Source organism: Salvelinus sp. IW2-2015, unplaced genomic scaffold (genome assembly GCF_002910315.2).
Source record: "Salvelinus sp. IW2-2015 unplaced genomic scaffold, ASM291031v2 Un_scaffold1306, whole genome shotgun sequence".
NCBI lineage: Eukaryota > Metazoa > Chordata > Actinopteri > Salmoniformes > Salmonidae > Salvelinus > Salvelinus sp. IW2-2015.
The window spans coordinates 33,483-54,668 of record NW_019942830.1 but is presented as its reverse complement, the minus strand read 5'-3'; the positions used below and the strand labels follow the sequence as shown (position 1 = coordinate 54,668).

General features: G+C 42.7%; 2 protein-coding genes across 4 annotated transcripts; both read right to left on the bottom strand.

Annotated features, from left to right (window-relative positions):
• Positions 1–6,967: 6,967 nt before the first annotated feature.
• tusc2b (tumor suppressor 2, mitochondrial calcium regulator b) lies at positions 6,968–10,729 on the bottom strand. Of its 3 annotated transcripts, none has more exons than XM_024137783.2 (4): positions 10,549–10,729; positions 9,816–10,100; positions 9,317–9,437; positions 6,968–8,357 (listed from the first exon to the last, which is right to left on the bottom strand). In XM_024137783.2, exons 2-4 carry the CDS (start codon positions 9,968–9,970, stop codon positions 8,292–8,294), a joined length of 342 nt encoding a protein of 113 aa, XP_023993551.1. In that variant the 5' UTR covers positions 9,971–10,100; positions 10,549–10,729; the 3' UTR covers positions 6,968–8,291. The 3 variants fall into 3 exon arrangements, with proteins under 3 accessions (XP_023993551.1, XP_023993552.1, XP_023993553.1); XM_024137784.2 differs by having other exon boundaries at positions 10,376–10,698; XM_024137785.2 differs by having other exon boundaries at positions 9,816–10,056; positions 10,549–10,698.
• Positions 10,730–10,877: 148 nt separating this feature from the next.
• Positions 10,878–20,803, bottom strand: rassf1 (Ras association domain family member 1). Its single transcript, XM_070438944.1, is given in 8 exon segments — positions 10,878–11,913; positions 12,187–12,207; positions 12,209–12,301; positions 13,064–13,366; positions 13,612–13,716; positions 16,550–16,683; positions 18,554–19,149; positions 20,654–20,803. Coding segments are annotated over 7 exon segments (1,179 nt in total). The 5' UTR covers positions 18,927–19,149; positions 20,654–20,803; the 3' UTR covers positions 10,878–11,763.
• Positions 20,804–21,186: the final 383 nt, after the last annotated feature.

Genomic DNA, 21,186 nt, shown 5'->3' with positions numbered 1-21,186 from the left:
GACTGGCGTCAAGACTGCCTTGTTACAGACGTTCACTGCTAGTGATGGTAGTGATTATCCCTTTCTCTGCCGTCACCATATTTAACATTACAGAACTATAGGATATAATTGGGTAGAACCTCTGGATGTCTCCAATCAAAATAGTTTGCATTCCACTTTGGCAAAATGTAATAGTTTTGAATTCCACCCCTGAAGAGGTAAACTGAGACGAGATGGGGCCAATTCAAAGACTCCTGTCCATCTGTCCTGCATGGGGAATTTGACCTTTGACCCACTGGCTCTAGCTTCATCTGCATCCCCATAATACCACAGCCCTGTGAGGACATAAGAGATGGTCAGGGATAACAGAAAAGCCACATGATGTAGAGGAAAATGGCTCCTTGAATCCTTGTCTTTCCAAATGGCTCCTTGTCTTTCTTTGGCTTTCGTTTGCTTTAATATCCTTGCATTTCCTGATGTGTTTACAGTTCGGTTGGCTCCAGTCCCACCCACAAAATGTGTCATGGTAATTCCCTAAATGCAACATTACGCAAAATTCAGTGGAATGACAACTACAAAACATTCTGAAGGGAGTGGCTTGCTGACAGCCAGAAAGAAAAAAAATATGATTCCCTTCTCAGAAGTGTGATTCTAGAAGTACTTCTTCTTCCCTGAACTGAAAGAAAAATGTCCTCCAGGGAAATGGACATGAGTTATTTTCCGTGGTTGACACAGACATGCTCAGGAAAGTGATATCACAACTTAAACCTTCTACCTGCCCTTTTGATCATCTCCCCACCACCTTCTTCAAAACAGTTTTTAATTGCATAATTAAAGAAGTGCAAGCCATTGTTATTCACTCCCTGTTCACAGGCACTTTCCCCACTGCACTAAAAACTGCTATGGTGAAACCCCTTCTGAAGAAATGAAAATCTGGATTATTCAGCTCAGCTCTCTTTCGGCAAATCAACCCCAAAAAAACAGCAAATGCAGTTTTTTTTATTCCAATCTGGTTTTCGGTGCCCACCTCAGCACAGAGACAGCCTTAGTTAAAGTGGTAAATTATATTAGAGCCAACACAGATGCCAAACCGCTCTCTGTCGTAGTCCTGGATTTAAGTGCTGCACTCGACACTGGTGACCATGATGTACTTCTGTAAAGACTGTAGAGGTGGGTTGGCCTCTCTGGTCCAGTTCTAAATTGGTGTAGGACCTATTTAAACGGTTGATAGTTTTTTGTACTGTTCAGTTGACATATGTTACCCCTTGGCAGCATTATCAGAAAGTACGGCATTGATTTTCACTGCTGCACAGACGATACACAACTTTACATTTCTGTGTCACCAGAGGATTTTAGCTCCGCAGATAAATGATTAGACTGTATTAGTGATTTAAATACTTCGATGGCTCACAACTTCCTCCAGCTAAATCAAGACAAGACAGAGGTACTTATTATTGGAGCCAAAGCACAGAGGGAGAATCTGGCCACACATCTGAATTCACAAGCAATAAATATAAAACACCAGGAAATAAACCTAGGTGTCATTTTAGATACTGAACTCAAAATTTCAAATCACACGCTAGGAATGTGACCACCTGAGGAACATTGCCAAGGTGTGGCTGTTTCTATCTCAGGCTGATACAGAGAAACTCATCCATGCTTTTATTACAAGCAGGCTTGACTACTAATGTAATGATCTCCTGTCTGGCCTACCCAAGAAAGCCATTGATCTACTGCAAAACATACAGAATGCTGCAGCACGGGTATTGACCAAGACCAGACGGAGAGCACACTTTACACTGGTTTTAAATTATCTGCACTGACTGCCTGTTAGTTTTTTAATTAATTTTAAGATTTTTCTATTTGTTTTTAAATCAATCCACGATTGGCTTTGCTTGTCCTTAGGGTACTTTTTTAGTCTCAGTTTTTATCGTTACTTTTTTATCCTCTTGTGTTGGTTATGTAGTAAATACTTCTGTTTTTATTTTCATCGTTTATTTATGTTTTTTTCCTGTGAAGCGCAATGTGTTGCATTCATGTCTGAAATGAGCTATATAAATAAAGCTTGATTTTGATTTGAAGTTGGTCGGATGTCCTTTGGGTGTTAGACCAATCTTGATACACACAGGAAACTGTTGTGTAAAAACCCCAGCAGCGTTGCAGTTCTTGACACGCTCAAACCGGTTCACATGGCACCTACTATGCTACCCAGTTCAAAGCCACTTAAATATTTTGTCTTGCCTATTCACCCTCTGAATGACACACATACACAATCCACGTCTCAATTGTCTCAAGGCATGAAAATCCTTCTTTAACCCGTCTCCGCACCCTTCCTCTACACTGATTGGAGTGGATTTAACAAGTGACATAAATAAGGGATCATAGCTTTCACCTGGATTTACCTGGTCAGTATGTCATGTTTTGTATACTCAGTGTATATATAAATATATATATATATACACTCACTGGCCAGTTTATTAGATACACCACCTTGTTCACGAAAATGGATCGCTCCTACAGACAGTGAGTCACTTGTCCGTGGCTTGCTATATAAAGCAGGCAGACAGGCATCGAGGCATTCAGTTACTGTTCGATTGAATGTTAGAATGTGCAAAACTAGTGAACTAAGCAACTTCGAGCATGGTATGATAGTCAGTGCAAGGCACTCTGGATCCAGTATGTCACACACACGACAGTGTCTAGGGTTTACCGAGAATGGTGATACATCCAGTCAGCAGCAGTTCTGTGGTGGCGAAAACAGCTCGTTGATGAGAGAGGTCAAAGAAGAATGGCAAGAATCGTGCAAGCTAACAGGCGGGCCACAAACAGACATATAATGACGCACAACTCGTCGATCCTTGTCACGGATGGACTATTGCAGCAGACGACCACACCGGCTTTCTAATGTTTTGTACACTTGGTGTATATTATGTGTGGGAAAAAGCTATATGGTTGTATAACAGCCAACATGAACAAATAGGTCACTCATGTTCACTTTCGGCCCAAAGAGAATTTAGGGCTTCTCGAAAGTCCCCCACAGAAAGATTCAAAATTTCAGAACACACCAAAACTTTCCATTTCACCTCTGCATAACCCTTCACCCAACCTTTGGAATATTATTCTAGCTTTGTGGAAAAGTGCAGAGACATCAAAAAAACACTTCACCGCTGTTTCATCTCCCTCCTGTGACGCAGTATACACAGCGACTCTTCTCAGAGTTTTTTGTAGTCGGTAAAGAAAGAAAAAGTGTATAAAAGCAATAAAGTGGAGTGGATCCTGACCCAGCATTCTTTTATCCTTTAAGCAGAACAATAACTCAGACAGCTCTGCATGAAGAACATTTCCCATGGCATGAAGTGGGCATGACCATTCTGCTGACCCTTGCACACACACACACACTCAATACACCTTCAGATGGTCAAATAACACAAAACATCGTTTTGAAAAAGACAAAGGCTTATTTTAACACCTTTCAACTGAATAATATGTCGTGTAAGTTCTACACATGGAACACTCAAAGTCAATCTTAAATGAATCATTGTTTATTAACAGCAAGCTGGAGAGGTCACAGTCAAACTTAGATGCATATAGTACCGGTCTGAAGTAAGCTCCACCGGGGCAGTCCCGTTAGTTCTCCTATATACTGCTTATTCATTATTCATAATTAATTCATCATTAACATTTGGTTCATGCATGTGACCGACCAATAGCTCACGAGGCTTCTTCTCTCAAAACTGAGACCTTGAAACTGAGATATCCCTTTCGTTCTCAAAACAAGGTTCTGGGCATACTGCCAAATTGCAGATACTGATAATGAGGATTCCTCCCAGGCACGTTTAATCAGTCACTTGCATGAACACAGAAATTGGTTATTAGAAAAGCACAAACATATAATTTTCATCACAAATACATAAGTGAAAGGTGTGTGAGTGAAAGGTAGCCCCACAAATACAAACATTCACATTCATACCCACACCCCTGGTGAGAGTTGCCCTCCGCTGTTTCCTGTGCAGTAGTTGGGGTCACTTATTCCACCGTTTGGACGTCAGTGACATCCTCCCCAGGTTGCATTTTCTCCTCTCAGCACATCGGCACAGGACAGGAAGAGGCCCCCCAGAACAACAGGAACATTAGTGGGTTGTGGCTGCTGTGACAGTGTGACACCGACAAACGCACGTCGGCACAGTACCCGTTGGTGTGACACCAGCCAAGGACATGATGCCACACACTGCTGCTGAAGATACAGTACTGGTACTGCCTGGGCAAAATCTTCAGCTACCAACTGTGCCAGGGTCAAGGGAACATTCAGACGAAACCATCTTGTATAAACACGTTAGCGATTCAAAGCCTTCAATAGTTCCATAACGTGAAATGCAAAACAATGTCTCTGAAGCATGTCGGACAAATCTAATGCTAACCTCTGGAGTAAAATAAGGGTTCAGGTCAGAGCCATTTGTGATCTTAGTGAAACGGATTCTATCTATGCAACCTACTATTCACTTTTCATAGACACAATATAGTGAATGACAGTGACAACTTTTCAAGTCGTGCATTCCAGTCTACATATGCTCCGATCAGTGGGAGAGAAACTGCAGCAGCAGCCTGTGGCATGTAGCCACTGCTCTGGAGTTTAATGAAGTCAGTGTAATTACTGTGGTGTCATCTGCTAGCAATCAGACACCATTTACAACAGAGAACGACATGCTATATGCAGCACACACACACACACACAAACACAGGTAAACCCCCTTACCTGGAATATCAAACACACTGACATAGTGGAAGGACCACTTGAGAAGGTACATAGAATGTGTAAAAACACACCCTCACATTGATTGATGAACTCCATCCTCCCCTCCCATGCACCCTACCACTGTACCACCCTGGTTGTCAAACTAAAGTTAAAGGACTTGGTAAACATTGCAGGCGACTGCCGACTGACTGATCTGCAAATCACCTTGCATCCTATTCAGTATTATTTGTAGATCAGTCAGTCAGTCATAATTTACTGAAAATGCATCATGTCAGTTGCAATGTCAAACAAGCTCAATCACTTCCCTAACAGTGCATTTCATATTATGGCTTGACACTGCAGGAGTCATCTGTACCCAGAACCCAAGCACAGTCATGTCCAGAGCCTTCTGTTTACATAGAGACATACGGTATTAGAAGGCTCTGCTGATGTTCAGCTAGATTTGACCACTATCTATACCTCTTCCATTGAGCTCATAGTTAACTGAGGATACAGGTAGCAATTTATCAGACAAAAGCATATAAAACAGGCTTACATGGGCCCATATGGCATAAATTATTCGATTTGAAACTCCCACCCCTTACCCAATTAAAACCCATCTTGCTGTCTCCAGGGAACTCAGCGCCTGTCTTCGGAACAGGGATTAACTAAAGGAAATGAGACTGCAGGGGACCAGTGTGGGAGAGTGGCCAATAGGGGCTGTGAAATCCAATTAACATCCCCCTGTGAGGCAGGCTAGAGGTGTGTGTCTGTGGACATGGTAATTCAAAAGAATGTGCCTTGGTGAACATGAACATGCTCTGGCCCAATGTTGATCTATCAGGGAAAGGTCTGGAAGTTTATACCTGTTAGATAAGGCAAGCTTCCTACACTTCAATACAATTGGCTGACAATACAATCATCTGGAAATGTCCCTTAGAGCAATGCTCTCATTGGTTGGCCAGAACAATGGTGTTGTTGGACATGAGCTTACCTGGTCTCATAGCATTTAATATTATTCTGTATGTAAATCCAAACTTATATGTTATGAATTCTAGCTAGGTGGCAAATGTTAGCTAGGCTAGGGGTTAGGCTTAAGTTTAGGAGTTATGTTAAAGGATTAAGGTTAGGGTTAGCTAAAAGGGTTAAGGTTAGGGGAAGGGTTGGCTGACATGCTAAGAAGATGCAAAGTAGTAAGTAGTTCAAAAGTTGCTAATTAGCTAAAATTCTAAAGTTGTCCATGAGATTTGAACTCGCAACCATTGGATTGCTAGCCGTTTGCCACCCATCTACCCCTACTTTTGTTTTTGCCTTAAGTAACCATCTGTCTTATGTAATCATACCAAACATAACATATCATACTAATTTGAGTGTCCTGGATTTACGTTTACTATGTTACGTCTAGTCTATAAGACCAGGCTGGCAGAGATAAAAAATTTATAAAAAATCTCCTTTCTTTTGGGGTCACAAGGGGAAATGCTTGAGCCAATCACTACTACTGGAGGTTAAAGGGAAATATAAAAGGTTCTGCAGAATCAAATGACTTATAAACTGGGTAGCTTGGGTCCTGGATGCTGATTGGCTGAAAGGTATGATGCAAAATGGCTTGTTAACTGTTCCAATTTTGTTGGTAACCAGTTCATAATAGCAATAAGGCACCTCTGGGATTTGTGGTATATGGCCAATATAGCACAACTAAGGGCTGTATCCAGGCACTCCAAAACTGCATCCGGAAGCTCCTTATGGAGGGTGTGACTCAATTGTGGAGCTTCTGGACACCAAATCTAGTTCCGTACCGCATCGCCCTGCGCCTCACAAATGTAACAATGCGGAGAGCTGCGTTTCACTCCACATTGGCATGATTGGTTGACGGTAGGTGGGGACAGTATGTCCTGTATAAACACAAACTCACTTCCTTGACAACAGCTCTGCGAAGCGCAAGTATGAACCAAACTTCTGCAGATGCCCGCATCGCAGTAAATGCTGTACGGCCAACAGACTCCGGAATGACCATAAATCGGCTTTTATACACGTCAGGGGCAGAGGACACAGAAGTTCCACAGTTGAAATTAGGGAAACATGGGTTTGGCTGTGTTAACACTGGCAGCCCAATTCTGATCTTTTGTCCAATTATTGGCAAAAGAGCTGATTTGAACAGTAAAAAAAAAAAGAGATCAGAATTGGGCTGCCTGTGTAAACGCAGTCTTTGTGTAATGATGCATGGAAGAAATAAAAAGGGACAGACACACAATTAGATACATTTTGAGTTGTGATTTTTTTTTTTTTTTTTTTAACAAAGCCGTTGTATAACAGTTATAATAAATTAACAATTAAATGTATCGCCCAAAGCAGCGAAGGAACAGGACTTTCCCAGGGAGACTCAAGTCAATGCTTGGACCCATATTTAAAAAGCGGCTCGGAGTAGGATTGACTATAATCTCAAAGGGTTAACACTGATCCTAGATCAGCACCTACTCTGACACGCTTCATGATTAGGATTGACCACCACAGCCAGTCAATCAAACATGTCACACCTTTGCCCCAGCTAACACACCAGACTCCAATAATCAACTAATTATGATCTTCAGTTCAGAATGTTTAAATCAGCAGTGTTTACTAACGATGGGGAAAAAGTGCGACACCCTACTTGACCCCCCGAGGACTGGACGTAAAATGTCCATTAAAATCTTCCTATACCTCTGACCTCAGGATTTTGCCCTAATGGGTTAAGCCCCATCATTACCCCATCCAAAGTAGTTGCAAAATTCCAGGAGCTTTCAATAAATTCCCTTGTTTTCGAGAAGTCCTGGTTGGGGGATTATGGATTTCCTGCCCATTCTGAGAATCTTCCAACAGGGATTTCTGGAAAACCAGGAAATTTATTGAAAGTTTCTGGAATTTTGCAACTCTACTTTGGATGCTCTGAAGACTGAACAGGTAACGGAAAATCTCACACCTTAATATCTGTTCCCCTCGCTGCTCCGTACAGATGGTAAATTCACTCTAGGCCGGGGTTTAAATATATAGGACCTCCGGACTATTCTGAGAGACACTACTCTACTTAACAGCCCATGGGTCAATTGGCCTCTTACATTCTCCTTACAAAGTACAGTGGATCATCCTACCAGAGCACACTAATGCGAGACAGGGAGACAAGGAGACACATTGTCACATTTCATATCCACTAACACACAGGACCTGCATTGTATATATTGAATAGGTTGAGGGTAGCGCGAGCAGAATGATGTCTTCATCATCATCATCATCATCATCCATCTTCTGACATCTTTTACAGATCACTGATGGGACTCCGCGAGTGACCACTCACTACTGTGTGTTGCGCGACTGCACACGGGCCACACTTTACAGAGCCGCATGTCATGCAGTCTCAACACGCATTGAGCAACAGCACGTCTGTCCTCACAGGTCAGGGCGCCCCGGCCAAACATCATCACGGGGAGACCATGGCAGATTAGAGGAGGTTAGGGCTTCAGGGTAAAGTATAGGTGGAGGGGGAAACAAAGGGACCGAGTTGACAGTGGCTAGTCAGTCTGGTCTCAAAACATGGAACTAGGCTCCCTCAAACCTCACAGAGAACGACCGGGAAATCCACATGGATGCAGGGGTGATCCAGCTTTATGGTTCCCTAGAAGGGAAAGGAGACAGAAAACACAAAACTAAGCACATGATCATTCATTATTTACCTAGCCCGTAACATTCAGAGATGTGATCAGGATATTGCCATATTGAATATACTGGTTTGGGGACGGGACAATTTAAATCATGCGTACTAGATGACGACATCAGAAAATAATGGAATTCATGTTTAACCCTTAACAGTCTGAGCTGGGAGTGGGGGTTCTACTAAGCTATATGTAATTGTTTTAAGAAGGTCATACAGCTATTTGATTTGGAATTTTAAGACCCCTTGAAGTATCAAAAAAATATAAAACAAAAATGTTTGCCTTACTGCTATTAGCACAAACAAACACATTGAATAACATTCACTAGATGGAACAAATATCTAAAGGAAGTTTATTTTTATTTTTTAAAGTACATGTATTTAACCCCTTGTTTTTGGAACTAACTCATTAAAAAAAAAATGTTTTACTGGTACCAGGGGACCTTCAGACAAGCCTTTTGGCGTCCTAGAGTCTCACCTTTCCACAGAGGTCATATTAGTGTGTAGGCCAAACCGTTCGGACGCTACAGATGATTGTGAGAAATCCTGAAAATCAGTTGTCTCATGGTCTGACAAACACTGCTCTAGCGCTGTCACCTTTCATGGCTGATGCGGAAGTGTGACATGTGCAGATTGAGGCTCATCCAATGCAACAAATCAAATATCTATAGCTTAAATTGACAGATATGGTTTTTTTTATTAATGCTAATTACATTTCCACAGGGACGCGGACATCCACTCTAAGGTGTTAATCAGAAGAGGGAAAAAAATTGAAGATCGGGGGTGTATTCATGAGTGTACACGATAGCAAGCAGTTTCTATTGGACAAATTCAGGTAGGACCCCCCATTTCATCCTGTTCGTTTCCTAGTGAATACACCCCTGAATTTTGTATTCTGACAGTTTGAGAGAAGTCCCTGTTACCTGAGGTATGAGATTTTTCTGGATCTTCTTCAGTTTGGCCCTCTTACGGCCATTCTTCATCACAACTGTCTCCTCGTAGAACTCGTGGGCCAGGTCTCCATCCTCGTCAAAGTACAGGGAGCTGAAGGCAGATAAAGGTTACTGCTGGGTGGGGTCCAGAGAAATAAGAGCATGACAAATGTCTACCCAGTACAGATGTTGCATGGTTAAACCCCTCACTGCCACACTGTGCTAGAAAGGAATGTCAAACATGTGCCATGTGTTGATCTATGTACACCCCAAGACACAGACCTAGAGCTACTGACATTGTGGGGGGAAGTTTCTAGAAAGCTACACTATAAAAAGGGTACACTATTGTGTAAGTACACAATATTGGCTTCAGTTTAAAGTTGAATTAGGACATTCAAATCTTGCTCAATCCTGAGATGTGACTGGTCTTCTGACTTGTAGCATGTGCTTTATGTTATGATGACATAGCTACTTGTGATGCTATACTTACCTCCATCTGGTAAACACGAAGGGTGTCCCATTTCGGAAACTTCGGAGCCTTGCCAGCGACTGTTCGTCGACTCCCTCTTTGGTCGGATCACCATCACCACTGCCTGAACCTGCAAAAGGCCAATAACCTTTGGTTTTGGAGCCACTCCCGCCCATCTTCAACTGTAGGACATTATTTTCTTGGCCGGACTGCACCCAGGAGAGATGTAGCGAGTTGATGTTCGATGTAGGTGTTGACAGGTCTTGAGACAGGGATGTTATTTATAAAGTAGAAGACAGTAGGTAGCTACAATTTAAAGGAATTACAGAGAAAGGAAGTTAGCAGCCGTTGATGAATGGTGACATGTTTCTCTGGCAGCAGCTGTTTGAACTAAAAATCATATTAGCCAGATTACATGGAATCTTATGTTGGCATCATCTGCTAACTACATGTTATTAGCTTTCAAAACCAATTAGCTAGCTAGCAATGCCAGCTAACGTTATCGGTTAGCGACCTGTTTACAGCAGTAGCATTTCATATCTGAGACAGGTTGAAGTCTTGAGTTGGTTGGCAGAACATACCATCGTGTCTGTGATATGGTAGCTGAGGGCCTTTTAGAATATCAGATAGCTAACGTTAGCTAGCTACAAAACCCCATACTTGCTGTCAAGTTAACATTAACCAGCTAGCTAACGTTAAACGTCTCCCTTTGATTTAGGTTGCATGCTTGCAAGCACATTCACTGTCGACATACCGAGTAATTTCAGCTTGATGTCAATTAGTCGTATTTTATAACTTCCTTAGACGCCGAATGTCTTCGAAGCACAGGTAGCTAACGTTAGCTCTCTCAAACTGAAAATGCTAGTCACCGTTTATACCCTCTCCCTCACTTCCATCATATGGAGGGCATGTACTTACGTCACTTCCCGTCAATTTTTTTTATACAGAATGGAAGGTTCGAGAAAGTTCTTTATGATGAGGAAAGAGAGAGCAGATAAGAAAAATAATAGCCTACTCTAAAGTGGGCAACGTAAAACATGACAACAACACTGATAACAAAATAAAGATTCAATGACATGTAGATCATGTGTTATATTTTTATTAGAAGTGGAAGTATGAACACATTACAACAGATTCTGTTCCCTAGATATTTCATTCCCATAATAAAACATGCATTAAAAGCTAATTAAAAGTTAACAGGATTTCTCTGAGTAATTAGGGCAGATGGCTTCCCAGAAAGCTGGGCCATGTTCAGTAGGAAGAGACCTAAACTGTCCCAGTAAGAACACAGAATTTTGTTTTCAATTGCAAAACATTTTGCTGCAGTATGCTCTACTGAACACAACCCTGGTCTGCAACAGATTGACATGTCAGACACATTCAAGGATCCTGTTATTAATTACAAAGGGGAAATATGAGAGTAACAACAGCTCAATACAGTTACATCTTTATTTACCCAATCCTCCCCACAACAACTGAGCAGCAACATACAATGTTCCCAGTGAAAAACTCCAGTTCTCCAGTTAAGCAGTGTCCAGACCAGGAAATCTCCTAGGTGTCCAGTCAATGACAGTATCGTCTGTCCTCATTCCTCAGATAACTTCCTCCTGTCCTTCACAGTAATGCCCAATCCAGGCCACACAACACGTAGCAGTAGCCTACTGGTTTGCACTAAATAGCTCTACTCTCTCTCCTAACTTGCACTGCTATTACCCTGTCTGTCTCAAAGACGTGTTCATGATTGATCTCTGACTTTCGATGTCGCCCCCTATCTAACCCCCTATTGGCCCTAGTTGCCCTTCACAGCTGCAGGGGTTGCTGTGCTGTGCTCTATCTGCTACAGCAGGGACAGCACTAAAGACATTTGAACTTTGAACTCAAGAGTGTCATTGTGTGCCATGCTCCTGGTGGCCGCTGGTCAACAGTGTGTATGCCTCTCTACCATGATGTCACCCATCATGCCATCACATCAGCCGGGGGTGGTGATGCTGGCCATGGCCTCCTTCATCCTATCCCTGGCCAGAGCGTAGCGTTTGACTATCTGCCGGACGTGCTCCTCTTCCTCACGCTGAAGGATCCGCAGGAAATTACGCAGCTCAGGAAAGCTGAATGCATCCCACTGTGGGAGAGTAAAGTTACATAATCACTGTCAACACTTTTCAATGCACATCATTTCAGTATTGAGCATACTAGAGCCTTAATGTGTGTGTGTGTGTGTGTGTGTGTGTGTTTGGTGTGTGGTGTGGCTGTGGTGTGTGTTGTGTGTGTGTGTGTGTGTTGTGTGTGTTGTGTGTGTGTGTGTGTGTGTTGTGTGCTGTGTGTGTGTGTGTGTGTGTGTGTGTGTGTGTGTGTGTGTGTGTGTGGTGTGCGCGTTTTAGAGGTGTGTACTCACATTGACCTCCCCCGTCTCATTTCTCTTTCAACACCAGACTGAGGACTTTCTCATTGGGTCCGGCACACAGACGCAGGTGGAGCGGCCTCTCGTCATCAGACAGCTTACGAAGGTACTAGAAAAGTAAAAGAAAGAAAGAACGACAAATGAGAGAGAGAGAGAGAGAGAAGAGATGGGAGGAGAGAGAGGGAGATGGGAGGGGAGGGAGGGGACAGAGAGAGATGGGAGGGGACAGAGAGAGATGGGGGGGAGAGAGATATCAGGGAGAGAGAGAGATGGAGGGGAGAGAAAGATAGGAGGGGAGAAAGATGGGAGGGGAGAGAGAGAGATGGGAGGGGAGAGAGAGATAGGAGGAGAAAGATGGGAGGGGAGAAGATAGAGGATGGGAGGGGAAGAGAGATAGGAGGGGAGAAAGATGGGAGGGAGAGATAGAGAGCGGAGGGGAGAGAGAGAGAAAGGAGGAGAGAGATGGGAGGGGAGGGGAGAGAGAGATGGGAGGGGAGAGAGAGAAAGGAGGAGAGAGATGGGAGGGGAGGGGAGAGAGATGGGAGGGGAGAGAGAGAGATGGGAGAGAGAGAGATGTCAGGGGAGAGAGAGAGATGGAGGGGAGAGAGAGATAGGAGGGGAGAAAGATGGGGGAGAGAGATAGAGATGGGAGGGGAGAGAGAGAAAGAGAAAGGAGGAGAGAGATGGGAGGGGAGGGAGAGAGAGAGAGATGGGAGGGAGAGAGAGATGGAGAGGGGAGAGAGAGATGGGAGGGGAGAGAGAGAGATGGCAGGGGAGAGAGTGACACTGACACTTTATTACATTGTGTTTGGTATCATATTGAGTGGAATGATTTGAGCATGTTCATGACAGTGCATTTAGGATACATTGCTTACGGACACTCACTCTGGTTTTCACGTTCGCTGCGCTCAAACAGAGCAAACTTGGCAGGGTTGTCCACCACGGTGAACTTATTGAGCAGGGCCTCTATGACCTCACGTGCCCGCGTCTGGGAGCTTATGTGCAGGTGTTTGGCCGTGTCTTTGGGGAGGTAGAAAGATGTCCGGTGCTTAATCTCCCCCTCCTGTTGTCCCTCTTCCTGTGTTGAAGACGCCTTCCGAGCGGGTGGGAGTGACACGGGCCGAGTCAGCTTAAAAAGGACCCTGATGAAGCCAGTGTATGATCGGTCTCGGTTCTGAAAGAGGGATACAGGAACACAGAGTCCTTAGACGGATTGTCAATGGACATGTCAATACAATGTGAACATAACGTGCCTCAGGAACTCAAATTTTAACTTACAGATTACCACATACGTACACAGGAAACAGGACATTATTTACAGCAACTCATCTACAGAATGAGGTTAACTGGGGATTCGAGATCTGTTGTTGTGTACATTTGTGTGTGTGTGTGTGTGTGCATGCAATTACAATCCCTTACCAGCACCATGTAGAGATTGCTGTTGATCTGAGCATTATATTCCTTCACCTTCTGCTGGATGTCACCGACAGACAGCACTTGTTTCCCCCAGTCAATAGGTTCAATCTTAAATAGAGGAGGAAGATGAGTATCAAAACCAATCTTCCATGACCTATAGTCTAGAATCAAAATCCAAAGCTCACTGACTATCCAACCACAAGATGTCAGCAGAGAGACTACTTGTTTTTCTACAGCTATATCACAAACCTGCTTTATCATCTCCCAAATAGTTTTTAATTAAACAAGTTATTGGTTTAGCCATGTGGAAAGTCAACGTGGACTATGTCCGTTCTGCGTACAGTAGCTAGTGCATGGTACTGTATTACAATAGTACAACAGCCTATGTCCTCTGGCATAATGTTTTCACATAACACAACCTCTCTTTCTGTACAGTAATCAGCAAGTTCACTCCCTTGGGTTTAAAGCCAGATACATCAAGCAGGAAGTTGTGTCCAGCCTTGCTCTCTCAACCCCCCTCCCTACCAAGTACAACTAGCAAGAACATCAGGAAACTCCGCCTTCCACAAGAACAGAGGAGAGGAAGTCAGTGAGGACACACACACACACACACACCACACACACACACACACACACACACACACACACACACACACACACACACACACACACACACACACAAATGTTAAATATAGGCTTTGGTGGTATATATCTGCCAGTTCCAACCACCATATTAAGAATTTCCACACAGTATCACAATATCTCTTTGTACCAATTTTCCAGTGTGTCATGCAAAAACGGAATAATTCCCATCTGGAAAAACAGCAATTTACAAATGGGGCAGTGTAAAGCTTTGTAAGCACCCCATTTGCACATACCTGCATATTACCTGAGAAAACTCTGTAGAGTAACAGAATTTCTGTGTATGTGTTACTTTCTTGCATCAAATGGCAATAGTTTGACAACATATGTAATAGCCTAGTAGATAGCCATAGGATAAATTTGAGACTGTTGTAGGCTAGTGGCCATGACATGACAATATGCAAATGAGCTGAAAACTGTACAGTTTGAAACTATTGTAGCTAATTTATTTAAGTGGTAGCCTATTACTCAGCGCGGAATGAATATGAATATGTTACATGTACATATTGCCTAAATTACCTCAACTACTTCATACCTCTGCACGACTCAAGTACCGGTAGTCCTTGTATATAGCCTCGTTATTGTTATTTTATTACTATTTCCTTTTTTTCTTCTTATTTTCTTCTTCTTATTATTATTATTAACTTTTTAACAGCATTTTTGGGAAAGGGCTCATAAGTAAGCATTTAACGGTATAGTCTACACCTGTTGTATTCGGCGCGTGTGACAAATACAATTTGATTTGATAAACTCATGCATTATTCAAATATTTGAAGAGGACAAAACCTATGGGACAAAAGCCTCATCTCCCTTCTCCCTATGATTCATTAACATATGTTTAAGTCACTGTATTACACAAATGAGTCTAGCAATGTACATGTAGAAAATCCTATTAGGCCAGCTACACTTAGAACTGAAAAAACTACATTATTTTGACAACAGACTATGAAGACTATCAACAACGACATTGCACAAACTTTTAGGCTACATAGTCATTAGAAAATAAAGGCAAATATGATTTGGGGGATAGTACGTTATCAACTTGATAGACCAGACTTCTCTTGAGTTTTTTTAATTGCCGCGGACGCCTCACCTTTTTCCTTTTGACTTTGATAAAGAAGGATGTGCGCGCTGTGAAAAACTGCTCCATCTCCGAGTCCGAGTCATCCTGGCTACAGTATCCGCTGCTGGTCGTGCTGCCCCAAGTCATCTCAAATGATAGGTTATTTTCCATTGCCTCTTTTAACGCCATATCTCTATATTACAATATTAACATATTTGTGGATCCCATCGCCAATTTTCATCAGTGGTCACAATCATAGCCTAGCTAATTAATTAATTAATTATATCCACCCGAGAAAAACTTTGAACTGGAAAATTTAACCAAAAGCTCATCACTACACGTTCTAATATTCTACCATTCCCACTACTACTCTACTCGTTCCGTTATATCAGTTCTTCACATGATTTAGAATTGATGGGGAGTACTATGTGGTTCTTGAGTCCCACCCATTGCCCCTTCCAGACCGTGAAATTAACAGACTGAATAAGCGTCTAGCCCCTCCCCCTACTGCCATCATACGCGCAAGCCCCTCCTTGTTTCTCGTGAAAAATGTAGCAAGTGGAAAGTCCAGCTGTGACAGCAATTGGTCATGTGGCCATTGTCCAGACCACACCACAAAAACAACAATAGTCAAACTACAACAAACACATTGGACTGTTCTGGCTCCTGTGCTGTCAAGAAGAGACTAGCCTACACATCGGCCTAGAAAAATATGTAGCAGAACAGACGTGTTGAATAATATATTAAAATGTGTTGACTTTATTATTTGATGCTTTATGCATGTAAGKATAGGTTTTTTCTCTGGTTCAAAAGCTGAACAGCTGTTTTATTGTGATGTTGCCAAGCAACATCCTCCTCTCCACCCCTCTCCTAAATTGCTTGATGAGTCTCTGGCTGTCCTGGCAGGCAGTCTCAGGAGGAAGGCAATAAAATCTCTTTCTCTGTGAGCACATGGCACTAAAAAGCAGTAGGCCTAACAACCCCCCCTCCCCCCACACACACAGAGACAAATCACAGGAACGTGTTCTGTTGGATTAGTACAGACCTTGGACCTTGGTTTATCTCTACAATACACAAACACTACATATTGTAGCCCCTTTTACCCCTTCTACTAACCGCACACTATATATTATGTTCTGCATGAATTCCCTCTCCTTTGTTGAAATAACATTTACAATGGAAAGGAAACTGACAAACAATAGATACACACTGCAACACCTTGTATCTCTTACTCACCACATCCACGTCAGTGTCTGTCTCTACGGTGTCTTCAGAAACATCTGTTTGGTCAGTAGTGAGAAGTCTACTATCGGTGCTGCAATCCAACTGGATAAAGGGTCGACACTGGAAGTGACAGGTGTAACTGCAGTCTTTGGGGAGAGAGAGAGACAGAGAAGACAGAGAGAGGGAGAGAGAAAGAGAGAGAGAGAGAGAGGGAGATGGCTCACGTGAGGACTAGAGGATGGTCGATTGCTTCAACCATTAACATTCACACATTTTTGATCAACCATTTTGCCTCAAATTGGTTTATACTGCCAATCATCATTCATCTTGTGGATGGACACTAAGGGGTTAAGTTAACTGAATTCACCCTCCCAGCCTTCTCATGATGGTGTGGCATTGGGGTCACCAGCAACACAGTAAATATAGGTCGTCACTGCCCCCTGCTGTTGATTCTGCCCACCACATCAACCGTGAATGAGGAGTCTCTTCACCATGGGTCGGTGTTCTAGGGTCAGTGTTCAAGGGTAGTAAACTACATGAAGTTCAACTAGTAATTTAACTACATTTTGCAGTCGTTTGGTAGTAGTTGAACTAAAATTAAATCTAGGTAGTGTTTTCAGTAGTTTTTTTGCCATGTAGCGGTGTAGCTACCTACTGGAACTGCAAACAACTTTTTTTAAACTAAAATAAAATATTGTTGAAGTAGGCAATAATTTCCTTTCTTTTTTTGGCATCAGACGTGCCTGATTCTCACTTAAAACATAACTGTTGTGTTTAACAGGGTAAATGACACATTCTGTTAACATATGACCCCAAAGTGAAGTGTTCTTGTAATTTGTAGTCTATGACATTTCAGATTTACATGTGATAATTTTTCATGAAGTAGTTTGGATGTGGTAAACTACTTTTTCAAAGTAACTTTAGTTAAGTAAACTCTATTTTTCTAAAGGGTAGATTTAGTGTATCTTCACTTCTTCCAGTGTGAAGTAATTGGTAGCTTGTAAAACTCTCCTTTGGGGGGCTACCGAGTGGCACAGCAGTCTAAGGCACTGCATCTCAGTGCTAGAGGCATCACTACAGACCCTGGTTCAAATCCAGGCTGTATCACAACCGGCCGTGATTGGTAATCCCATGGCCCAGCGTCGTCCCGGTTAGGGGTAGGCCGTCATTGTAAATAAGAATTTGTTCTTAACTGACTTAACTAGTTAAATAAAGGTTAAGTAAAATAAAAACTATATTTTCAGAGTAGCTACCCAACACTTTGTAGGGCGAAGTTACCCCTAGACACTGATCTGAGGTCAATTTTGAATTCGGGGACCGAAAGATGATTCTAGATCTCTACGAGGGAAACTTCAGCCCGGAGCCCATTAGTAGCACTGGGAAGCGAGACTAATGAATGAGTGGCTTTGACTATACAGTTTACTGTACTCAGCCCCATAGTACCTACACATATTTAACACATATACATTTGAATGCTGCTGTAGATTCAGAAATGCATGCAGTCTAACGACTCTTTGGGAAGAAACTTTTTCCCATGCTCACGTGGTCCCTAACGCAAAAAAAGAAACACCAGCCCCCCCACAAAAAAAACATAATTAAAGTAACTTTTGGATTACCAAAACATAATCTGATTACTTTCTCTTACTTTTTTGGATTACTTTCCTCTTAAGAGGCATTAGAAGAAGACAAAAAGTATCTAACTTGTGGTCAGACTTGCTCAGGTGGAACAAGTTTAAACTTGCAACTTTTTAAAATGCTGATTGAATGTCATTGAGAAAACAGAAACGTGTCATGACATATTTTTTCACAAACATCCTTTGTGTATTTAAAAGTCATCTAAGGAGTCATCATCTAGTTTTTCAAAAATATCTGTAATCTGATTACAATATTTTTGCTGGTAGATTTTTGCTGGTAGATGTAACAGATTACATGTAATCAGTTACTCCCAAACCTTGAAAACACAGAAAGTGATCATACACGCGCACACATACAAACACACACACGATTGCTACTCACTAGCACAGCTCAGGCTCTGTTTGTAAATGCCCCAGATGAATTCACCACACAAATCGCACCAGCTGATCTGAGTGTAGCTGCAGGGCTGGAAGTCATGTCCCTTTCCAACCTGACCTGTGAACCACGAGGGTCCCTCAACACTCACACTGTCCCCCACCAGCCGGACCACGTGGCTGGGCCTCTCCGGAGCCCTCACCTGCCTGGGGGTCAGGGGCGCTGCTGGGGGCAGAGAGGCTGGTGGGTCTGGTGCCAGCTCAATGCGATCATTCAGGCTGAGGTCTTTCAGCTCAATCAGCTCACACTTGGACATGCCATTTACCCAGGCAAACAGCCGGGCAACGGCTTGTGGCGGCTCACTTCCCATGGTTCGCATGGACTACACCCGGCTCAGTCTCGCTGGCACTAATCCATCCACTGGCCGTCGCAGCATCTGTATTTAGATCTTTGACCATGTCAGATGAGGTGATGTCTATGGTGCAGAGAAAGTGTTGACTGAGGCTATCTGGGTTTAGTCCATCTCCGGTGTGATGTGTAATGTGCCAGAACAGGTGTCCATGGAGTCCTCTTCAGGCTCTGTCATAGACCAAGCTGGTTATCTAAATCAGAGGGAATTCAAAAAAAGGAATCATACCGGAGTTCTATAATAACAATTAGACTTCATCACATCTCAGCATTATTCTGACTGCAGTCTATACCAGCTGTTACAATCATTCCCTTCACCATGCCATCACAGGCCTCATTTGTATCCACCAAAACTTGAGAAACATTTCAATTCTGTTTAACAGTTCAATAGGCAACACAAGTTGTTGGTAGAATACAGCTGGCTCTGACTACCACATATATATATATATCCTATAAATGAAAAAAACAGGAGATTAATATTTCTTGGCCAAAGCTAGAATTAATAAGATTATATAAAATGTGGGACAAGATGACTAGTTTAATCCTGCATGAGAGCGCAGCGGAGAGCATAGCCTTTGACATGACAGAAATATGACAACATTGCAGGCCACCTGTGTTCCTGTGACTGTTGGGAAAGAGGCACTCAGCAGGGATTGACATGAGGGAAAAACAATACTTGACTATAGACTGCAGACAAAAAAGGCACTATTCTACTAGGGAATGCATACAATTGAGAGGGTGAATTACAATAGCCTATCCATTGCTATCCCAAGCATGTGCAGCATGCTCATTTRGGCCAGTGGTTCCCAACCAGGGGTACTAGGACCCCTGGGGGTACTTGGSCTATCCCTATGGGATAGCTGCGAACACTCATGGGACCCTAGCCCTACTGGTAAAATGCACATGAGGGGGTACTTCAGGTAGGGGTACTCCGGGCAGAGCAAAATGGAGTTGGAAACCACTGATTTAGGCTATAGGTTCTGTATATAGAATAAAGGGATTCCTTCCCTCTAAATTGAAATAGATATATCTCAGATAAAAGAGGAGCCCTGACAGAGGACACCCTAAATCCACTGGTGCCCTAGCTGTGACCAGGGCAAAGTACCTATCTTTTTAATATTAGGAATGCAGTTCATTTCAATATGTTTTCTCCCAACCCAAGCTGTTGTTGAAACTTTTCGTTCCCCCTTCAATGAACCCCTTTTGTGTCTCTTATAGACTAATTCAGTGACACGAATAAGAACAAGAGCTGCACGGATTTACACCTGGCCAACTGGGTCACCACTACGTGCAGCGCAGCGCAACAACTATCCACATTGGTTACAAATTAGTTACACAGACTCGACCATGTTTGCAGCGTTTATAATAATGACTAGACTAAAATATAGCCTATGTGTATTGACGTTAAATTGTAATTTACCATCGGAGTTGTTATTGAGGTCATCACATCGAAGATTATTAGGTAGCCTAGTTTCTATGAACTTAATTTAATTAAAACTATCCTATACATCCCAGAACAGCACTATTATCGATGACCATGTTAATAACGACCAGTTAACTACCAGTTTCAATCCGACCGCTGAGCTCTCCGAGGGACCGGGTTTACTGACACAGGTTTACTGACACCGCGCGCGACCCAACATGATGCACCACAAACAGCACATTTGTAAAAATGTATTTTCTACCCAACTAACTCACCTCTCTTCGTGTCCACCTCCTCATTGTTGGTTAGGCATTAATCGTGGGTAGCCTACATTTTGACTGGGGTCCAAGGTTGAGGTCCATCAATTCGTTTTTTTCTCCCCTCAAAACTGCCTGACAGTCACTCTCTTCGATGTTTGCGCATGCACTCTGTAGCAGTCAGATTACTGCTGCCTAATCCGGTATTTAACTGTCGTGTTTCATGTTGTTCCTCAATCTTCATGCCATGAGGTTTTCCCGGATAGGCTGTTCTCCATCAAACAAAGCAAAATGTTTCTATATGTAGTATTTATATAGACTAAATTCCTAGAAATGATGTTAGTGCTCACATGAAACAAATTGTAAATGCATGCCAGTGGGGAGCTGTCCATTGCTGAAGTTGCTGAAATCGATCCGCAAGGTGTTGGAGAAAGTGAGATCTAACAGTCCACTTTATAAGATGTGATATTAACTAGGCCTCCTATGTAATTTTGCATTCTACAATATTTCAAAGATCTGATATTCCAAGACATTTTGTCACCCTAACCCCC

Coding starts and splice junctions, on each gene's coding strand:
- tusc2b (XM_024137783.2), bottom strand. CDS start 9,970: ATGGGCGGGAGTGGCTCCAAAACCAAAGGTTATTGGCCTTTTGCAGGT. Junction 9,438..9,815: donor TTCGTGTTTACCAGATGGAG/GTAAGTATAGCA, acceptor ATCTGCCTTCAG/CTCCCTGTACTTTGACGAGG. Junction 8,358..9,316: donor AGAAAAATCTCATACCTCAG/GTAACAGGGACT, acceptor TTTCCCTTCTAG/GGAACCATAAAGCTGGATCA.